At 39.4% G+C, this 19898-nt stretch overlaps 1 protein-coding gene across 1 annotated transcript in view; it reads left to right on the forward strand.

Annotated features, from left to right (window-relative positions):
- adgra3 (adhesion G protein-coupled receptor A3) overlaps positions 1-18575 on the forward strand; it is a 36954-nt gene extending 18379 nt beyond the window's left edge. The window contains exons 4-19 of the mRNA XM_017472733.3: positions 4656-4727; positions 5737-5808; positions 6810-6970; positions 7824-8037; positions 8340-8504; positions 9297-9498; positions 9735-9884; positions 10644-10799; positions 10915-11115; positions 11370-11559; positions 13120-13328; positions 13677-13801; positions 14167-14290; positions 15765-15910; positions 16100-16195; positions 17019-18575. Of these exons, the coding sequence (XP_017328222.2) occupies positions 4656-4727; positions 5737-5808; positions 6810-6970; positions 7824-8037; positions 8340-8504; positions 9297-9498; positions 9735-9884; positions 10644-10799; positions 10915-11115; positions 11370-11559; positions 13120-13328; positions 13677-13801; positions 14167-14290; positions 15765-15910; positions 16100-16195; positions 17019-18498 (3763 nt within the window). The 3' untranslated portion in view covers positions 18499-18575. The remainder of the gene's footprint in view (positions 1-4655; positions 4728-5736; positions 5809-6809; positions 6971-7823; positions 8038-8339; positions 8505-9296; positions 9499-9734; positions 9885-10643; positions 10800-10914; positions 11116-11369; positions 11560-13119; positions 13329-13676; positions 13802-14166; positions 14291-15764; positions 15911-16099; positions 16196-17018) is intronic.
- The last annotated feature ends 1323 nt before the right edge of the window (positions 18576-19898 follow it).

Consider the following 19898-nt stretch of genomic DNA (forward strand, 5'->3'; position numbering starts at 1 on the left):
ATGTATGTATGTATGTATGTATGTATGTATGTATGTATGTATGTATGTATGTATGTATATATATATATATATATATATATATATATATATATATATATATATATATATATATATATATATATATATATATATTCTGAAAACTACAGGTTTCTCTTTTGCATTTATCTGAACCAGAAGAACATTTATAGCAAATATCTTTGTGAGAACATAGCTTGGGCAAATAGATAAAAAATTTGGGTGAAATATATTGATTATTTCTTGTAATTATTGTTTTTGAGCGTGATCTTTGCACAGTGTATTGGGGCTAGTTTATATGCTGTGTGTGTGTGTGTGTGTGGTAACAAGAGGGGTTTTGATCGGTTGGGATATATGTTTGGTGAGACTGTGAATGTACACATTCACAAGTATTTCTTGGCTGCCTGAATGGAGAACTATGCAGCTGCTCCAAAATATCATTCTAATATTCAAGAGAGAGTGAGCATTCAGGGAATTTCTCCATTTAAGGCCCATATTTATATTCATACTGACATTACTGGTGCCAAAGGTATAATTTAAAATGTTGGATAGAAATTAGACAAGGCACATCGCAAACAAATGTATAGAAATATTGCAAAAGCCATTTTATGTTGAGCAAGTTCTGATATTACACGTATTCAGAACATGTAAGACCAGTGCCTGGGTGATTACGTGACGGGTGAAAAACATGCATTTTACTATTCCAAAAACTGTGGTAACCCATATCTCACAACACTTGGTTTTTTTTTTTTTTGGTTTTTTTTTGTTGTTGTTTATATATGTTTATTTATATATTTATATATATATATATATATATATATATATATATATATATATATATATATATATATATATATATATATATATATTAGTATAAATATAATATAAATAAATAATATAAATAATATAAAGTTTTTCCTGACAGTGGCTGCATTTTGCTGTTAATTAAATAACACAATTGAGTTTTAAAACATAGAATTAGCAAATACACAAAATGTGGTTAAGTAGCATCCATGCTACTGACATGAAAATGATTTTAAAAAATAATAATAATTAATCAGAATGAATAATTTGGGTAATGGCATACTTTCAAAGTGACCATCAGTTATAATTATTGCGTTTGAAAATAAAAAGCATAAGAGAACATACTATTCTTCTTCCCATAATCTACAAAAACTTTGAGTGATACAGCTACTGAACATGTGGAATATTTAAAATATTTCATAATGGTAAATGTGTATAGGTAACAGCTTTGAGTGAATAACAACACTGAAATGTAATGGTTTTGCCATGTAAAAGGATGTTACTACCATGAGATTTTACTCATTAATACACAAATAAGGTCTGTTTTAACGTATTTGTGTTTTAAGAGTAATTATAGGCTTAGGTTTTATTAATGCTTTGTCATTTATCTGAAACATTTAGATAGGTTACTTGCTTATGTCTTTACTTTACATACCTACTTGCAAATGTAATATCTGTGCCAATTTGCTTAATCACAAAGAACAAGAAAGATTTTGGATCTTGGAAAGGAGCGATCATGTTAATTCACATGTAGAACACGAAAAGCACACAAGCTGGTTAAATCTGGTCAGCAGAGGGGTCTGCCAACAAAAGAGTCCCTGTGTGCGAACATTTCTCAGTTTAAATTTTTTCCATCTGCGTTTAATTTTTCCCCCATCTCAAAACAGCTAATTACATTTCCCCTGTTACATTTTGAGACAAGTCACTGGCCTCGGGATACAGGGATAGACAGAGTTTAGAGGAGAAGTGTGGAGCAGAGAGATGAAAAGATTAAAGAGATGAAGGAAAGTTGAGTCAGGACTGGAGAAGGAAGATGAAACGATAATGAAAGGAATGAATCAGGAGAAAGAGGGCTTTAAAGACATGCAGGTGATGAGAAAGGGGCCAGTGAAGGTAGTATTGCAACTGTGAGTTAGAGAGTTGGAAGAAAAAAAACAAGTGAAGAAATAGTCTTTTGCTAGAACAGCTTATCATACTTTCTGAAATGGAGAGAATCTTTTGGTTAAAGGCTGGTCACATGGTTTTTAATGATAAACTCATATTGATATTAGTTTTTCAAGCTACTATCACATTAATGGTAAGCTAAAGCTGATGCGTGTTTTACACTAAGTAATTTAAAAAAAAATTCTGCAGCCCTACACCACTGCTCTCATTTTGTTTTGGGTCTAAAGTTAAAATAGTTCCTCGGTGTGCTCTCCTTACTACAACACACCATTGGATTCTTCTCAGAGTGGACTTTCCTTGCCATAAATTCCCAAGCTCTTCCCTAAAACCCACAATAGTAAAAGGCAGCTACTGTTCACCCAGTCAACAAGCAGACATCAGCTGAACAAGAAGCTAACATGTGATTCTGGCAGTTGCCTTTGAGTTAGAGTGGCTGTCTGCAGGGCGTAGTAAATCCATTCTGACGCCAACATGTCATGTTAGCGAGAGAAGCTCAACACCAAGCCTTATCCCATTTGGCATGTTGGAATTGGTACGGCTAGATGAAAGAGTGCTTTGGCTTAAATATGTAACATGTTTCTGTCCACTTCCTTTCCTTAGAGCTTTGATCAGATTTCCCACCCCACCTAAATAATCCAAAGAATTTTCCATACAACCTAAAACCAGCCTGAATCGTTATTGAGTAGAGTCCTAAAGTAGCACTGAGGTAGCACTAACTTTTGGTGTTCAGAGTCAATGGCAACTTTCTCAGTGGAAGTAATAAATGACAGAAGTTTTCTGTGGTGATTTGTGCAGGGCCAAAGTTTTCCTCATGTATGTTGTTGTATATTTCTCATGTCAGAACTGCATTACTACAGATCTATCTATAGAGAAATATATACTAGAACTTAGGGATGTCACAATGCCAAAAATATAGTAGTCGGTACCGATACCACCAAAAATACATGATACTCAATACCAAAGTCGAGACCACGGTGTGGTTTGAAAAAAATAATAATAATTTTTAAATAAAACTAAAAACTCCTGGAGGACATCCTATTCTGGCTGATACTGGAAATGAGAGAGAGAGCGAGAGAGAGGGGGATATTTTAGTTATCAAACACTGTCTGACAAGTGTCAAAAATAACAAACCCTCCTAAACACACGCACGCACACACACACACACACACACACACACACACACACACACACACACACCCCTTGTACTCTGAATGCAAGCATTAGTTTAAATTCACTGATATGGTGGCAGGCCAAAAAGATTGATTAAAACCATTAACAGTTCAATAATTATTAGTGACATTAGGCAACATTTAGCTGACAGGACACGGGCTGAATGGCAATGCATGGTGGCCTATTAGGAGGTAGTTTATAACTTTGCAATGAGTTAGTGTTGTTAACAAATAACTGGCTAACGCAAACATTACATGGAGCATAATGTTAGCTGGTTTCACGTTTACAATGCCAGCTGTCTCAAACAAACATAATATAGGACCGTCTTTCAGATGCTTCGCCAAATTCCAGGTGTTTCCTCGCTTTGTTTGAAATGAACGATAGCATCAGTTGCACACCGGCAACCGGCTACCTTTCCTCTCAGCAAGCTTTCCTCTCTCTGTCTCTTAACGAGTCGGGGTGGCGCTAAACTTGTTAAGCCAAGATATATATATATATGTATGTATGTATATATGTGTGTGTGTGTGTGTGTGTGTGTGTGTGTGTGTGTGTGTGTGTGTGTGTGTGTGTGTTCGTTCAGTTTTATAAGTATAATGTGTATATGTATAAATGTTCAGCTTTATACTCCGGTAAAGTCTAAATCACCTAAATAGTGGTTCTCAAACATCACACAAAATTGATGGACCACTGGATGTTATAGACCCTGAAATCTTGACAGTTATAATTATGTCACTGCTCTCTCTCTTTTGATGCTAAGAAGCTGAAGGCAAAGTAAGACTTTTGCCAAGTTGTGCTAGCAGCTTTGCTTTCATCTGATGACCATTTTTACTGATTCCTTTGAAGTTATATTGGTGTTGACATATAAGATGTGCAGGACTGGTCCCTGCGATGTCCAAAATACACTATATGGCTGAATGTTTGTGGACATCTGACCATCGCACCCATATGAGGCCCAAACTGTTGCCTCAAATTTCTAAAATGTCTTTGTATGCTGTAGCATTACAGTTTCCCTTCACTTTGAACAAACCTGTTCGAGAATGGCCATGCCCTTGTGCACAAAGTGAGCTCCATGAAGACATGGTTTGCTAAGGTTGGTGTGGAAGAACTCGAGTGGCCGACACAGAACCCTGACAATTTTGAACTGGAATGCTGACTGCACCCCAGGCCTCCTCACCCAAAATCAATACCTGACCTCACTAATGCTCTTATGGTTGAATGAATGAACACAAATCCCCACAGCCATAATGGCGTGATGGTGTCCACAAACTTTTGGCCATATATTGTATCTAGCTAGAACATACTAGTCATAAGCATGAGTAACAACACTGATTAGTGATGAGTAGAAGCCAAAGATGGATTTAATGCTAAATGCTAAATGTGTCTTCTACAGTGACTTTGTTCTGTTAGTCTAGCATCAGTAGATTTTGTATCTGCATAGTGATTTAGTGTATGTTAATATGTCTGTGTAATTGATGTATCTTTTTTTGTTCTCATCGTTTTAGAGATTTGTCCAATAATCGTATTGGCTGCCTGAATGTGGATATATTCAAAGGCCTCACAAACCTGGTTAAACTGTAAGTAAATCTCCTTATTACCTATTACTCTATCAGCATCACAATGGTGGCCGATAGGTTTTCTTAATTTCTGTTGTGTTGTATTTTTAATAGCTTTTATATTTCAAGTGCTGTGTTTAGGGCTCCCTAATGAGGATATTAGAAGTGTTTTAGGCATTTGGCTAGAAATTGAGAATGTAATTGCCCTTCACTGTGCTCTAAATTGATGAACAGATGTTGTAAGATTAGCATGTTAGTTTTTGCCTCCCTCGAGTATAGCAACAGCAGTGCACACACCTGTGTGTCCTCTCCACCTCGTGAAGGTGATGCTAACGCTATCCATGTGAAAATAAAGCCGTCATTCTGATTAAAACTCTCAGATGATAGATTAAGCTGTTATGTAAATGTTTTTGGAGATAAATAGCAGCGGCTATGAGGAATCCGAAACAAGTAGGGTGTAGACTTCTCTGAACTACGGGTGGGCAGTGTGACAAAAAACATATCATGATACTTGAAGACATTTCTGTGATGCACAATATGTATCATGATACACAATGTTTGCTAACCAACTGGCAACAAAACAGTAGCGTTGCGCTTTATTTAATTATGTATTTTTTAAAAAGCTATGAAAAACTTTTCTGTCTACAATGCCCCCCAAAAAGTAAAGTATTTTAAAATGAAAAAGGTAAAAAAAAAAAAAAAAGCCTTTTAATAATTAATAATAAATACATTTTACAATGTTGAAGGTTTTTAAATATTCAAAATCAGTTGCTTCTAATCAGAGTTTGTAATTCCTTTTTAAAATAAAATCTCAGAAAAGTGCATTGTTATATAATTTATCATGATCTCAGTATCAGCTCTGAACTATGTGCTATTACTACTATTAGAGCTAACCCTTTGCAACTAATTATCAGTTGGCTCATTCAGTTATGCACAAATATCTATAACAGGAAGACCACCTCAGATGCTAGATCTAGCCGATCCTGATTCTCATATGCAATGTCGCAATTCATCTGTGGTGTCATTTCAGCAACCTTTCAGGGAACATGTTTTCATCCCTTTCTCAAGGGACCTTTGACAGCCTCGTCTCTCTGAAAACACTGTAAGTAAACTGAATTTATATCTCCATATTTCAATATAGGCACATTTAAATCCTGCTTTTTTATGCCCTAGGCGATTTCACCCAGATATTGTGTAACACATATTATTCTTTCTTTTTTTATGACCGTTATGCCACTATGGATTGGATAAAGTCACTGAAATAACCAGTCAAGTATATGGCTTGTTATTATAGGAACGTGATTGAGGGGGGTAAATAAGTGAAAAAGATAAGTAAGGGATCATATATCATGGGGCATGCTGCTATAGGAAAATAATCAATGATGGTGCTGGCTGCATCACGCCACCCCAACAGGAGGACTAAAGTTAATTATTTTACTATAAAATATCCCAAATTGTTTTATTCCTGTCATATTACATCATTCTGCCAGAAATCACATTTTGTTATTAATTAAATCATACTGTTTATCAGTTTGTAATTACATGTAATGTAAAGGAATGTCCACAAAACAAGTGAGTTCATGTTATCACATGCTCTATAAACATTCTAGCCTCTGTTTTTTTTTTTTTTTTTTTCTCTTTCTTGAAGATAAAACAACTACAACAACAACAAAAAAACCTACAGCTTGTCATGTTACAGTTAAGCCAGAAATAACAAATTTCTCTATCCTGAAAAGTTTCCCGTTGTGGAAAACATACTTTTACAAAGCGCTGATGCTCGAGACTCATTCCATAAATGTAACATAAACACCTTCCTAGTGAAAGCGTCACCTTCTCAATGTGTATATGTTTGAATGACATTTTTATTATCGGGTTTAGATTATATGACGTGTTTGTCGTACATGTCCCTGTGAATTAGTTGTTTCTATAGAAACAATAACATATTAGAAGCCAGCACTGCTGTCAGTGTGACGTTATAGAAAATGAATCTGACAATTCAACCATGCCGTGGTATGAAAAGTAGTTAATGCCATATTTTTGCTGCCTACACTTCATTGATTGTGTGTACGTGTGTGTGTGTGTGTGTGTGTGTGTGTGTGTTAGGGAGTTTCAGAGCCCTTATCTGCTGTGTGACTGTAACCTGCAATGGCTGGTACGCTATGTTAAAGAGAAGGGTATAGCTGTGAAAGACACCCGGTGCTCCTACCCTCGCTCACTACAGGGCCAGCTTATAACCTCCCTCAAACCTGAAATGCTCACCTGTGGTAAGAAGACAAACACGCATACACTTACTAAAAAGGGGCTGTTCTAGTTGTTCTAGCTAAGTGGCCTTAAATGAAGAAAATAACCAGATTAAATGTATGCCAATATTACAAATCACAAGATATCCTTGAAATTATAGTATTACTAAATAGAAACTGCAGCTAAACATTGCATGTTGTAGGTAGCATTAGCAACTTCCACAGGGATTTTTATTTTTTATTTATTTATTTTTTTTTACAAACTAGACAAGTATTTTTTTTTCTTACAAGCAAGTTCATTTGAAATTAAAAATGTTTATACTACTTGCTTGATATTTCCATCTTTTTCATAAAATGCAAATGCACTGAATGGAATAATTGTTTTTATTACTTAATAAATGGAAATGATGTGTTAATTAGGAGACCTGGAACTCTGAGTCAGTTTTTGCTGTAATATTTCAATACACTGCACTCACAATGCAGGCTACTCTAATGGATAAGATTAAAAGCACTGGTTTGCCACCAAAATACTCATCATACCTCCTTTATTTTGTGGAGGTTGTGCAGTGAAAACACTGATATAGATGGAGCAGAGTGATAACCTTTTTTCTGGCTGCTTTCCCAGATGCACATTAAACTCAGTCTGGGTGCTCAGGTTGGTTAACTTTCTTTTAATCTGCCTGGAGAAAGAGTTCAGTGTTGTTTGAGGGCATCTGATTGGTTGTAGGTAACAGATACACTCACTTGTATGATGATGAAAAACTGAGCAACAGTTACTAAAGTGAAGAAACAGAACAGAGGTGCAGATTTAAAAATGGGCCGGATCTTTTGACCGCAAACACACCCGGTTTTTCACTCTTACCTGTTTTCTCTGTAGATGCACCTCTGGAGCTCCCCTCTTTCCAAATGACTCCTTCCCAGCATCAGATAGTTTTCCAGGGGGACAGCCTGCCGTTCCAGTGCATGGCCTCCTTTGTGGACGAGGACATGCAGGTGCTCTGGTATCAGGATGGCAAGATGGTGGAGTCTGATGCCACGCAGGGAATCTACATAGAGAAGAGCATGGTGCAAAACTGCTCCCTTATTTCCAGGTAATGCAGCATAAAGGAGCTTAAGGATGGTGTTGCAATAAACATCTGTATTTTCTTTTCTCTTTTTTTAATTCTACTGTATTTAGGCAAGGTTTGATTTAAAAGAAAAAAAGAGAGAGAGAAATACAGAAGTCAAACGTTATATACCTCAATTATGAGCCTAATCATACGAGTCTGCATACAAGTATATCAATTCAAGGCGTATGTCCACTTACATGATGTAATATGATTGTTTAGGCTAAACTACAACTCTTAGTGTCATTTGTGAACAATCTCTTGTTTTCTCTCCACTTCATTCACAGTGCTCTGACAATCTCCAACATCCAGCCAGGCTTCACAGGAGACTGGGAGTGTCGAGTGCGCACTAGCCGAGGCAACAACACACGCACGGTACACGTTGTTGTTTTAGAGAGCTCTGCTAAATACTGTGCTCCTGAAAGGGTGTCCAACAATAAAGGAGATTACAGGTGAGTTTAGCAAAATATTTCCCTGAGAAGCACTAAACATTACATAATCAGTTTAAAGTGTACTGGTTCAGCTTGAGAATTTTAGCTCATCGTTTCCCTCTAGTGGCTGGAAAAGCAGTCTCGCATAGAGTGCGCCCGTGTGATCTGTATTTGTTTACTGCTCCAAATATCTGTATCTTTATTTGAGTTTAAACCCAAAAATGGCCTGAAATTAGGTTTTTTTATTTGTTTATTTAATTAATTAATTATGAACCCTGACATAAACACTGTGGGGTGGGGTGGGGGGGGGGGGGGGGGGGGTAGAAATGTCAGCATGCTGTGTGAATTCATGCTCTGACAGTCCCTCAATGAAAGCAAGTTCACAATTGGTCGACTAGAGATGTGGATGGAACTCTTTTTAATTGCATCTATTTCCCAACATATAACCAAACTCGTAGCCCAATTTAAAGCACTGCAAACCCTGACCAGTGCCTTACTAAGGATTCTGTATATGCATCCCACAGAACTACATGTTCATGTTAATGAACATGATCATCGATTATATCACAAGGTTCATATCTGACCTCTCTCTCTTTCACACCTGCATGAAAGTTAAAACCTCCCGCGTCTTTCTGCCAAGTTGTTATCTATTTGGTTCTATATAGATATAGATCTAAATAGAAAGAAACAGCATTATCCTGGATATGTTGTAGAAACTAGCCTACAGTAATTAGCCAAGAGGGATTTAGGTAACAGATTTTATGTTATGTCACTTGTAATACTTAAGCTCCATCATGACTGATGTCTTTGCAGATGGCCTCGCACACTGGCAGGCATCATGGCGTACCTGCCCTGTGCGCGACAGGTAACAGGCGCAGGCATCTACTCAGGCAGCTCAGCTGAAGACCGGCGTGCCAGGAGACGATGTGACCGCAGTGGGCACTGGGCTGAGGAGGACTACTCCCGCTGCGAGTACATGAAGGACACCACCCGCGTGCTTCACATCATCAACCAGGTGCAGAACTGTTTTTACCTTCCCAGCTTACTACTCACAAATCATACTCGCATGATCCTAAGCAGAAGTGAAAACAATAATAAAAAAAATGATGTGTAATTTTAATATAGCTGATACATTTATGTGACACACGTCTCTTCACTCTAGTATGATTTTTAGATGAATTCCTCTGTCCGCTCTTCTATACAGTCACATTTCTTTTCCTTTTATTGATTTCTGTATTATCTGTCTGATAGATGGCTCTGAACCTGACAAATGCAGTGCATACAGCACAGCAGCTTCTGGCTTACACAGTAGAAGCCCCTAACTTCTCAGACAAGGTGGACGTGATCTTTGTGGCTGAGATGATTGAGAAGATTGGGACGTTTGCCGAGAAATATAAAGAGGTGAATCATCCAAGAGCAAATGTAGCCACATACGACCAAGAAAGAACTTCACTGTAGTCCGTGTGCATCATATTTATATTTTGAATCTGTAAATGAGTTTTAATAATTGCCTGACTTCATTTATTTAAATCATGATTGTTAATCCTAGATGAATGCCAACGTTTACATTTTTTTTGCTCTTAAAAAGACTTGTGCTTCCATGGAAGGATTGAATCTTAAAAAAATCCTAAACCCTAAAAAAAAAGAAAAAAGAATTATTTAATCAAGTTCAGCTTAAAACAAGCAGTTGGCAAGACCACTGTTCACCGTCTGACATGCTTCCTTACTGTAGACAAAGCACACATTCTGTGGATCAGTTTATGGAGAAAATGGCATGAAGGGAGGAGATAAGACCAAAAATGGAGGGATTTAGGCAAAAAGTCACAGTGGACCTAATTTTCTGGATTTGGGTTTCACTGTGTTGAAGGGAAACACTGACCTTGTGACACCTGCATGTAGATCCACTTCAGAGCTTTTTCAAATAAAGGTGATTCTCTGAAATGACCCTGATCTACAATGCAGAGTAGTATTGCAATTTTTTCACTCGGCATTCTGGACTAATAAAATAATGTCTCAGGATCTTGTGCTATACATTTTCCATGATTATATCACTTCAGTGAGTCTCTTATTTTGGACTTGTGTTTGTGTTGGAGTGGAGGATAAAGTATGTATATGGAAAATTCTACTGGAGTATTAATGGAGCTGTGTGTGTGTTGTCAGTTAGGGGATGTGATGGTGGATATCTCCAGTAATCTGATGCTGACTGATGAGCGAGTGTTGTGGATGGCACAGAAGGAGGCGCGAGCTTGCTCACGCGTCATTGAGAGTCTACAAAGGATCGCAGTTCTCCGGCTGGCTAGTGGATCTTATTACACTGTAAATATCGTACATGACTTGCTTTACATTCTTACTGTGTGTGTGTGTGTCTATGTGCCTATAAATTCTGTTTACTGCACTTTCCATGGACATTGCTGGACATTTTCCTCAATAGAACTCCCACAACATTGCTGTGGAGGCGCATGTGATCAAGGCCAGCAGCTTTAACGGCATGACCTGCACGCTGTTCCAGAAGGTGGCACCAGAGCGTACTATGATTCCCCACCTGGTAAATTTAAACCCTGACATTAACCTGGACCGGCAGCTCAGCTTCAAATGCAACGTCACCAGCAATCTTTCTGCCCTTGCCCTGAAGGTGTGCTGCTTTCCTTTTTTGTTAGTTATCCACAAAAATGATAGTTTTCTCTACTGCTTTAGCCACTAATACTGTATGCTTATATTATTTAAGTGTTTGACCTATTCTTACATTTCTTTTGTTTAGCATCACAGTTTAAGCACTGTCCAGAAAAGGGAAATACCAGCAGGAATTATGTGTATAGTTGAACATTTATTTGATGCCATAATTTAGTATGTAAACATGTATACTCCCCTCTCCCTGAATATGTGCAGAATACTATAGTGGAGGCGTCGGTGCAGCTGCCTCCCTCTCTCTTCTCCTCTATGCTGAGCTCTGGTCAAGCTGATGATGGCATTTATAAGCTGCAGTTGCTGGCTTTCCGCAATGGCAAGCTTTTCCCCCCTACAGGCAACTCAACCAAGAGGAGAAGCGTTGTCACTCCTGTCATCCTCACCAAGATTGGTAAACTACATCACCTCAAACCAGCACCTTCCTCAGCACAGTTACTTGTTGTTGAGTAGGATGTATTTATTTTCTATTCATTCCTGAGAGGTCTGTGTAGGGGTGGACAAATAAATTTAATACCTAGGCCACCACACAAGTGAAAGCTCCATTGTTCTGCCCTGTCACATGTTTTATTCGCCTGGGAACTTAACTGATTAGGCTAAAAAGTGGTAGCTAATATAATATAATATAACCTGTGATAAGCTAGGTAGCTAGTTTATTGCACTGATACAGACTAAGGAAACAAATCCATATATGAATTCAACCCTGGCAAAAATTATGGAATCATGGATGTTCATCCGGCTAAACAAATCACAGATATGACACAAAACAATTTTTGTTTAATAGCTGAACATTTTGGACAATGCACAGGTGTTCACTGAAATTTTGGACACGTTTCTCATTCCATCGATAGAAAATTGGTTTGCTGAAGAAGTCATTTTTCAGGATGATAATATTTCTTGCCACAGAGCAAAGGGTGTTAAAGCTTTTCTTCAGGAAAGGCAGATCAACTCAATGCCATGGCAAGCTAACAGTCCGAATCTCAATCCCATTGAAAATTTATGGTGGGAATTTAAGAAAATTGGTCCATGACAAGGCTCCATCCTGCAAAGCTGATCTGTCAATTTCTATTTGAGAGAGCTGGAACCAGCTTGATGGATTTTGTTTTTCATTAGTGTAGTTCAGGCTGTCATAAAAGCCTGAGGAGGAGCAGCAAAGATTTTTTTGTTGTTAATGATTCCTTATTTTTTTTCTCTACTTGAGCTGGGAAAATGCCATTAATTAAAACAATGTAATTTAATTTCATTAAGGTTTGTTTCATGAAGCCAGAATGTTTATAGCTATTAAACAAAAATGTATTGTCATATCTGTGATTTGTGTATTTGTCACGCTGTTAAAAAGCTGAGTGAACATCCTTTAAGTGTGGTGATATCATCATTTTTGCCAGGGGTTGTATTATCCTCTTCTAGGAAAGTTTGTAATGTAGAACATCATGTTTGCGTCCTTGACACAAAGTCATTAGCCAGTGTTTCTGTTCTTGCATCACACATAAAGGATGCTATAGATGTTGGGTTAGCATCTTTTGTTTTCTCTCCATCTATTTAAGGATGACATCTTTGTGCTGCAGTTTATATTGCTCAGATTCAACAGCATTTCTTCATACCTGCGTATGAATCAGCACAATACAAATGCATACAAATAAAAAATACATTACAATGTAATGCAAAAAAACAAAAACGCAACCTGACATCAAGTCTGCTTGTCCTTATTGCCCAGGCTACTGATTTGTCCACCCAGAGTGTGTAGTAAATTGCACTTGAAGGATGTTCTGTGGGGTTTTTTTGTTTAGTTTTTATTAATAACATGCATAAATATGACTGTCATTCCACTCTTACTTCTGAAATGTATCATAAGCCGGTTCACAGGATCAAAAGATTACCCCATTGTGCATGAAGATTTACTTCTAGTCGCATTGATATGAACTCGTGTGAATCTCCTCCTGTGTGTCACTTTCAGATGGAATCTCTCTGCAATCTCTGCGCAGTCGGGTGAATGTGACCCTCCGGCGTTTTGGGCAGGGTTTGGACCCTGTGGCTGCACGCTGGGATTTCACTGCTCAGGAAGGTCAGGGCAGCTGGCAGTCAGACGGCTGCACCATCCTCCAGCATGACGCAAACTTCACCACACTCTCGTGTGACTCGCTCAGTAACTATGCCCTTCTGATGGTCAGTACAAACTCTGCTGACTTTAACTTTCAAAAGTCATTTATAGACTGTTAACATGATGTGTTTGTCTTTTCAGTAGGAAATTATTTTTACAGAATGTACTGACAGGCTGTTATCCTTCACCTTAGAAGTGTTTGTCTTTTAGTTTGGGGGTTGCAACCTAAACAGTCTGTCATTTGTCTATAAATGAACCTAACTGACTTTCTTCATAGATGTTGTCTAATTGAATAAAAGAATAATTGTTCTGACACAAGTGCAGCTTAACAAGGGGAAAAAAGACTAATTAAATATGTAGGTAGATATGCATGTGTATTAATAGAAGTTTTATTTGGTGCTTGTCTTCAACAGGATCTGACTAGGACGGAGCCCACTATGCACAGCTTTAAGCCTCTTCACCCAGTCATCTACATCACCGCTATCATGCTTAGTCTCTGTCTGCTGTCCATCATCGTCAGTTACTTTTATTACCACAAGTAAGAATACCATCCATCCATACGGGAGATAGCAGTTAGGATCAAAGTATTGAAATCTGAGTATTGAAATGGTTTGGATTGATATGTCTTCTGTCTAATTCACCTGAGACAGTTACTCTTTATTGAGCCTTGGCAGTACTAGAGCACTAGCAAATGCTGAGGTTTCTACCGTAGGCAAGTACAGAACTGAGACTATGACATGCTATACTAGCAGTAATAGATCTCTGTAGTTGGACTTGAAAGGTTGAGCACTACCTGTCTGTTAGCATACAGTTTTTACATACTGTCTGCTTAATGCTGGTACAGTCAACGGAAAGGTTGGATTGAACTTGAATAATTCATTTTATTATTTTGTGTCCCCACAGGTCCGTGTGTATTAGCAAGAAATGCTGGCACATGCTGGTTAACCTGTGCCTGCATATCCTCCTTACCTGTGCTGCATTTGCTGGGGGCATTAACCAGACCTCCTATACCAGTGTGTGCCAAGGGGTATGAGCTACATGAATATAATTCCATTCAAGCAACCTGTCCATTATAGAATTTTATCAGTCCAGTGAGGTATATTTAGCTTTATTTGTTGATAAATATCTGAATAAAATCTTCAGTTAATGAAGAGCCTCTTTATGAAGTACATGGAAAGCCAATGTGCCGAAGGAGTCTTGAGGCCCTTTCACACTGATCGTGACGTGGTAAAGCAAAGCGAATCAGTGCCGAACAGTGCTTACACACCGATTGATCACCTTCAGCTAATTCACGCTTGCACCATTCCCGCTGACCGAGAATGCATTTTACGCCTGTACACTAGGTAGCACAACCCACTATTCAGCTGATCGGCCTATCGTCTCTGACAACTAAAAGAAGAATCATCACGTAAATGTTGCTGCATAGCACCACAACACAATCACAAAACTGTTAAGAAGCACAGAAACTTACTTTGAGAGGAGGAGGGAGAAGCCAGGGTGAGGATGCACACCTGGCACTGATTTGGCTAATCAGTGGAAGCGAGAGAGATAAAGGAGCAGCTGGAAGCGCCAGGGAGAGACACACACATGTGCTTTATTTTTGGCTTATGTTTGTGTGTTTTATGCTGTGTTTGAGTTCTGTTGATTATTAACCTTTACGTTTATGTTCAGCTTTTTCCCGCCTCCTTGCCCGTTGTGAAGTTTGTTACACTAACTTTTCTTATTTTATGTGTATTCTACCCATAAAAAAGGGAAGGGGAGGCAGAAAGTTTTTTTTTTTAACAGCACCATCAAACTGTTTTAGTATGAATGAAATAATGTGAAATATAATGCAAGAACACAGTTCTTCACAGGACAAAACCCGGGCGTATGCTGGCTTAGTGGTTAGCACGTTCGCCTCATGCCTCCAGGGTTGGGGGTTCGATTCCCACCGTGGCCCTGTGTGCGGAGTTTGCATGTCTCTCCCTGTGTTAAAATGTTTTAAAGTGCGTGTGTCAGTGTGCATGTGATTGTGCCCTGAGAGGGACCCCACCTTGTGCCCGATGCTCCCAGGTTCCCTGTGACCCTGAAAAGGAGTAAGCGGTAGAAGATGGATGGATGGAAGAAAACTCAGAAAACTGCTTCGCCATCCTCAGCCAGTCAGAACAGCTTGGTTATAGCGTCACCTATCTCGTCCCTTTTGCACAACAGCAGTGGGTCCAGGCATGTGATCTAAAGCTCAAATCTAATTGGATGGCCCATTTCATCCTGGAGCGCCAGGAAAAAAACGACACACTGGACGAAAAAAAAAAAGTCGCTTTGTCATGCCTCAAATGATCGCGCCTGACGTGAATAGCTCCATAGGGATCTATTGTTAAGAGCATGATCGCATCATACATTCACGTCGCTTAATCGCACTCAGTGTGAAAGGCCCTTTATATGTATAGTGCTCCACTAATAATTGTGTAGGTATGTATGAATTTAAGTTCGTTTGTAATTAAATGTTTATGTATATATGTCAGGTGGGCATAGTGCTGCATTACTCCACACTGGCTACAGCCTTGTGGTCAGGCGTCACGGCTCGGAACATCTACAAGCAGGTCACACGCAAGACCAAGCAATACGAAGAGCTGGACGAGCCTCCTCCCCCTCCCAGACCCATGCTGAGGTAACCACCCAGCCATTTCCCATAAAAGAGGAAGTGCATGTATAAAATTATTATCTATGCTAATATCTGTTATTATTCTGTTTGAGATTATCAAGGATGTGTCACTAAATTATGTATTTTTGTGTTAAGCCCCTTGTTTGTCAACAGTCATGAATAAACGTTTTCTTCATTTTCTTCTTTCCTATTTAGGTTCTACTTAATAGGTGGAGGCATTCCCATAATTGTCTGTGGCATAACTGCAGCTGCTAACATCAAAAACTATGGAGGTCGTTCAGGTGCACCTTAGTAAGTACAAAGTTTCAGAGCATCATAACCATTGTTTTAGGAAAGGGACTTGAGTGATCACCCCAAATCTCATGAGTCTCCTGTGGGTCGATGTGGAAAAAGTAGATGATACAAAGCACTTTCGATTGCTTTAAATTAGCTGAACTGCCTACATGGCTCTTTCAAACATATGGAAAAGTTTAGCAATTTTGTGCACTTGCAAAGATTTGACATAGTGATTCCATGTCTGCATTGTACTGTGCTTGTATGGAAGGGGATGTACTTCCCAGTGCGATTCAGGGAACAGACACCAGTTAAACCTTTAATTGACACAGTTGATGTATTCATAGTTATGTATACTTGCAAGGTTTTTTGGCACATGCCACCCACACGCTGCAATGTGAATAATGATTACTTTGCCGAGGCAATAACTTGAGGCACTCTGAAGTTATGTGAGCCTAATTATGACAATCTATTTTTAGTTAAAGCCTAGCCGTCCCGTGTCTGCCAGTTTTATAGCCTCTCAGTTCTTTACTACTCAGTAGTGATAACTGTTTGGATTGTGTAAGAGAAGAGTGATTTGGAAATCTGTGATAAATGCATGGATAAGGAACACTAAGCAGACATCTGTATAATTAGAAAGGAAAAATGTAACCGAAATGTTTGACCGTATGACCGTACATTATTAATATTCTGCTCCATTGTGTCCCGATCTACATCTTTCTCTACACTTGAATAGTTTTAAATGAATGTAAATGCTCCATACTAGGATTTGGTGTGCACTTTATTTTATGTGCTTTATTTGATGTACTTTATTAAGTAAATTCATGTGTTGTGTCCTCAGCTGTTGGATGGCGTGGGAGCCTAGTTTGGGTGCATTCTATGGTCCCGTGGCCTTCATCATCTTTGTGGACTGCATGTACTTCCTGAGTATTCTTCTTCAGCTACGGCGTCACCCAGAAAGACGCTTCGAGCTTAAAGAACAGCCAGAGGAGCAGCAAAGGCTTTCTGTGGCTGAGATTGCTGGTGGTCCCACTGCCCATGCAGAGACTTCTGGGCCAATATCTCTGTCGGCACTTGAGAATGAGCATACATTCTTGGCACAGCTGGTCGGCGTGGCCGGAGCTTTGGGACTCTACACACTGCTGTGGCTGTTTGGTGCCCTGGCTGTTTCTCAGGAGCACCCATTGGATTTGGCCTTCTCCTGCCTCTTTGGTGTGGCTGCTTTGGCCCTGGGAGCCTTCCTTGTTGGCCACCACTGTATTACACGGCAAGACATGCGTCGGCACTGGGCACAGGCCTGCTGTCTTGGACACCACAGGTATGCTATGCAGGTTGACGCCCTCCTGGCACCGATGACCGGGGCCTCCGGGGATGGGTCAACGAATACAGGAAATGGAGAGATAGCACGTTGCCATACTAGTGGAACCGAGTCATCTTGTACCAATAAGAGTGCACCGAGTGTGCGCAACTCCACCCAAGGCTGCAAGCTGACCAATCTGCAAGTAGAAGCAGCTCAGTGCAAAGCAGTTCCTGCACTAACCAATGGCACTGCTCTATTAGACAACAGCTTAACCGAGCACTCATTGGATAATGAGATCAAGATGCATGTTGCTCCAGTTGAAGTCCAGTATCGTCCCAATATTAGCAGCAATGGTCACCCTGGCATGGGGAGTGCCAATGGCAGCATCAACGGACACCCCGGGAGACACCACAAGAATCGAGCACGGACGCACCGTGCGAGTCGACTCACTGTTTTGCGGGAGTATGCCTACGATGTGCCCACCAGTGTGGAGGGCAGCGAGCATAGCGCCCCCCAGAGACGCCACCACCATGAAAGCCTACATGCCCGCAACAGCCGCCGTGCTGCATACCTGGCGTACCGCGAGCGCCAACAAAGTCAGCTCCAGCAGGACAGCAGCGACGCTAGTGCCAGCCTTCCCCGTCGCACCCGCCAGTTCGACAGGGGTGCCAATAAAGGCACAGGCTCCAGCGTTGGCAATGGTCTTGGGAATAGCCGTCTCCGGAACAGTCTGGGAAGTGGTCTTGGTAGTGGGACAATTAACAGCCAAAGCAAAGGTGTTAGTAATGGATGTGTAGCAGGGGAAGAAGCTGAGACTGAATTGTCAAGCTCAGTCAAAGACTGCCCAAAGCAGCCCCTCTCTGTTGAACTGGAAGTTCAGCCAAAGTCATATGGGCTAAATTTGGCATCAGAAAATGGACTCGCTAAAAGCTCAGAAAGGCAACAGAACCGGTCACCTCTTAATACAGACAGCTCAGCTACCATTAAGACTGGTTTGTGGAAACATGAAACTACAGTGTAGCAAAAGTTCCTACGTCAGAGACTGCTATTTACACTTTTTCAGTCTAACTGTGAACCTTTTTTATATATATATATATATATATATATATATATATATATATATATATATATATATATATATATATATATATATATATATATAATTATTTTCTTTTTGGACAGTATATTTTTAAGTGTTTGAAGAAAACAGAATTTATACATGAGTTGTTTTGAAGAAGTCACCTCTTAGTATACCACTTGCTAATTGTTATAGATGATCTACAAATGATCTATTTTTATATCATTTATTTCTTTTTCACATCTGGACATGATTTTGTATGATAAGGTGCATAGCATTTGGGCATAGATAGGGTTGGTCTTCTGTTCAAACCTTTTCTGGCATAATTAAGCAGTTGCAAAATAAAAAAAAAATGGCTCAGCTGCTTGTGTTTGATCCTGCACCACATCAAAATGAATAGCTAAGCATTCATCAGATATCATTATCCAGACTCTACTTACTGTAATTGATTCTCAACACAACATAGTATCAGTTTCCAAAACGTCATTATTTAATTGTTTAATGGAGATTGGGGTTTTGCGTCTTTCTGCTTTTCTGCAAAGGGGAGGTGCCAGTGCTGCAGTGTTAAGAACATTCTGGCCAATTACTTCCTGAATCAGCACATGCACTTTAATTGACTGCTGAAAGCCCCACTGTCTCTGATACACTTTTCTCCAGTTTTGCTACAAGTCTGATATGGAATAATGGAAGCAATGCCGAGTGGAAGCAGAATGGAAGATAATTTTCTTGGATTCAGAGGATTGATGATAAAATTCGAGTCCATTCGCAGGGGAAAAAAAAGTCAGTAGAGTCAGTTGTACTATATTTGACCAGTACACTAGTTAGCTAGACATTTAACTTAAAATTTCTAGTTACCTATAAGTGAGTTCACATGAATGCATAATCAGAATGATTAGGCATCAGCAATACATGCTAAGCTCTCACAAACTGCATAATGTTGTTTGCTGCAGTGCCTGCATCATTGCAGAGCATAGAAATAGCTCAAATTTCTTAATTGACACTTTTTTTTATTATTCCCATGTCTTGAGCAGTGTGGGAATTTCACATTCTTATTTGGATTCTTCCAACCAGTCTGAGCTCTCACACACCACCCACATTATCAGTTCAGAACTTTTTTGGAGAAGAAAATTAATGGAAATCAAAAATTCTTTACTTCACATATCTATTGTTAGGAAGCTGGGGACAGAGTACAGGGTCAGCCATGATACAGTGCCCCTGGAGCAGAGAGGGTTAAGGGGCTTGCTCAAGGGCCCAACAGTGGCAGCTTGGCAGTGCTGGGGCTTGAACCCCCAACCTTCCGATCAGTAACCCAGAGCCTTAACTTCCAAGCCAGTTCATTATTG

This window comes from Ictalurus punctatus, chromosome 7 (assembly GCF_001660625.3).
Source record: "Ictalurus punctatus breed USDA103 chromosome 7, Coco_2.0, whole genome shotgun sequence".
Taxonomy (NCBI): Eukaryota; Metazoa; Chordata; class Actinopteri; order Siluriformes; family Ictaluridae; genus Ictalurus; species Ictalurus punctatus.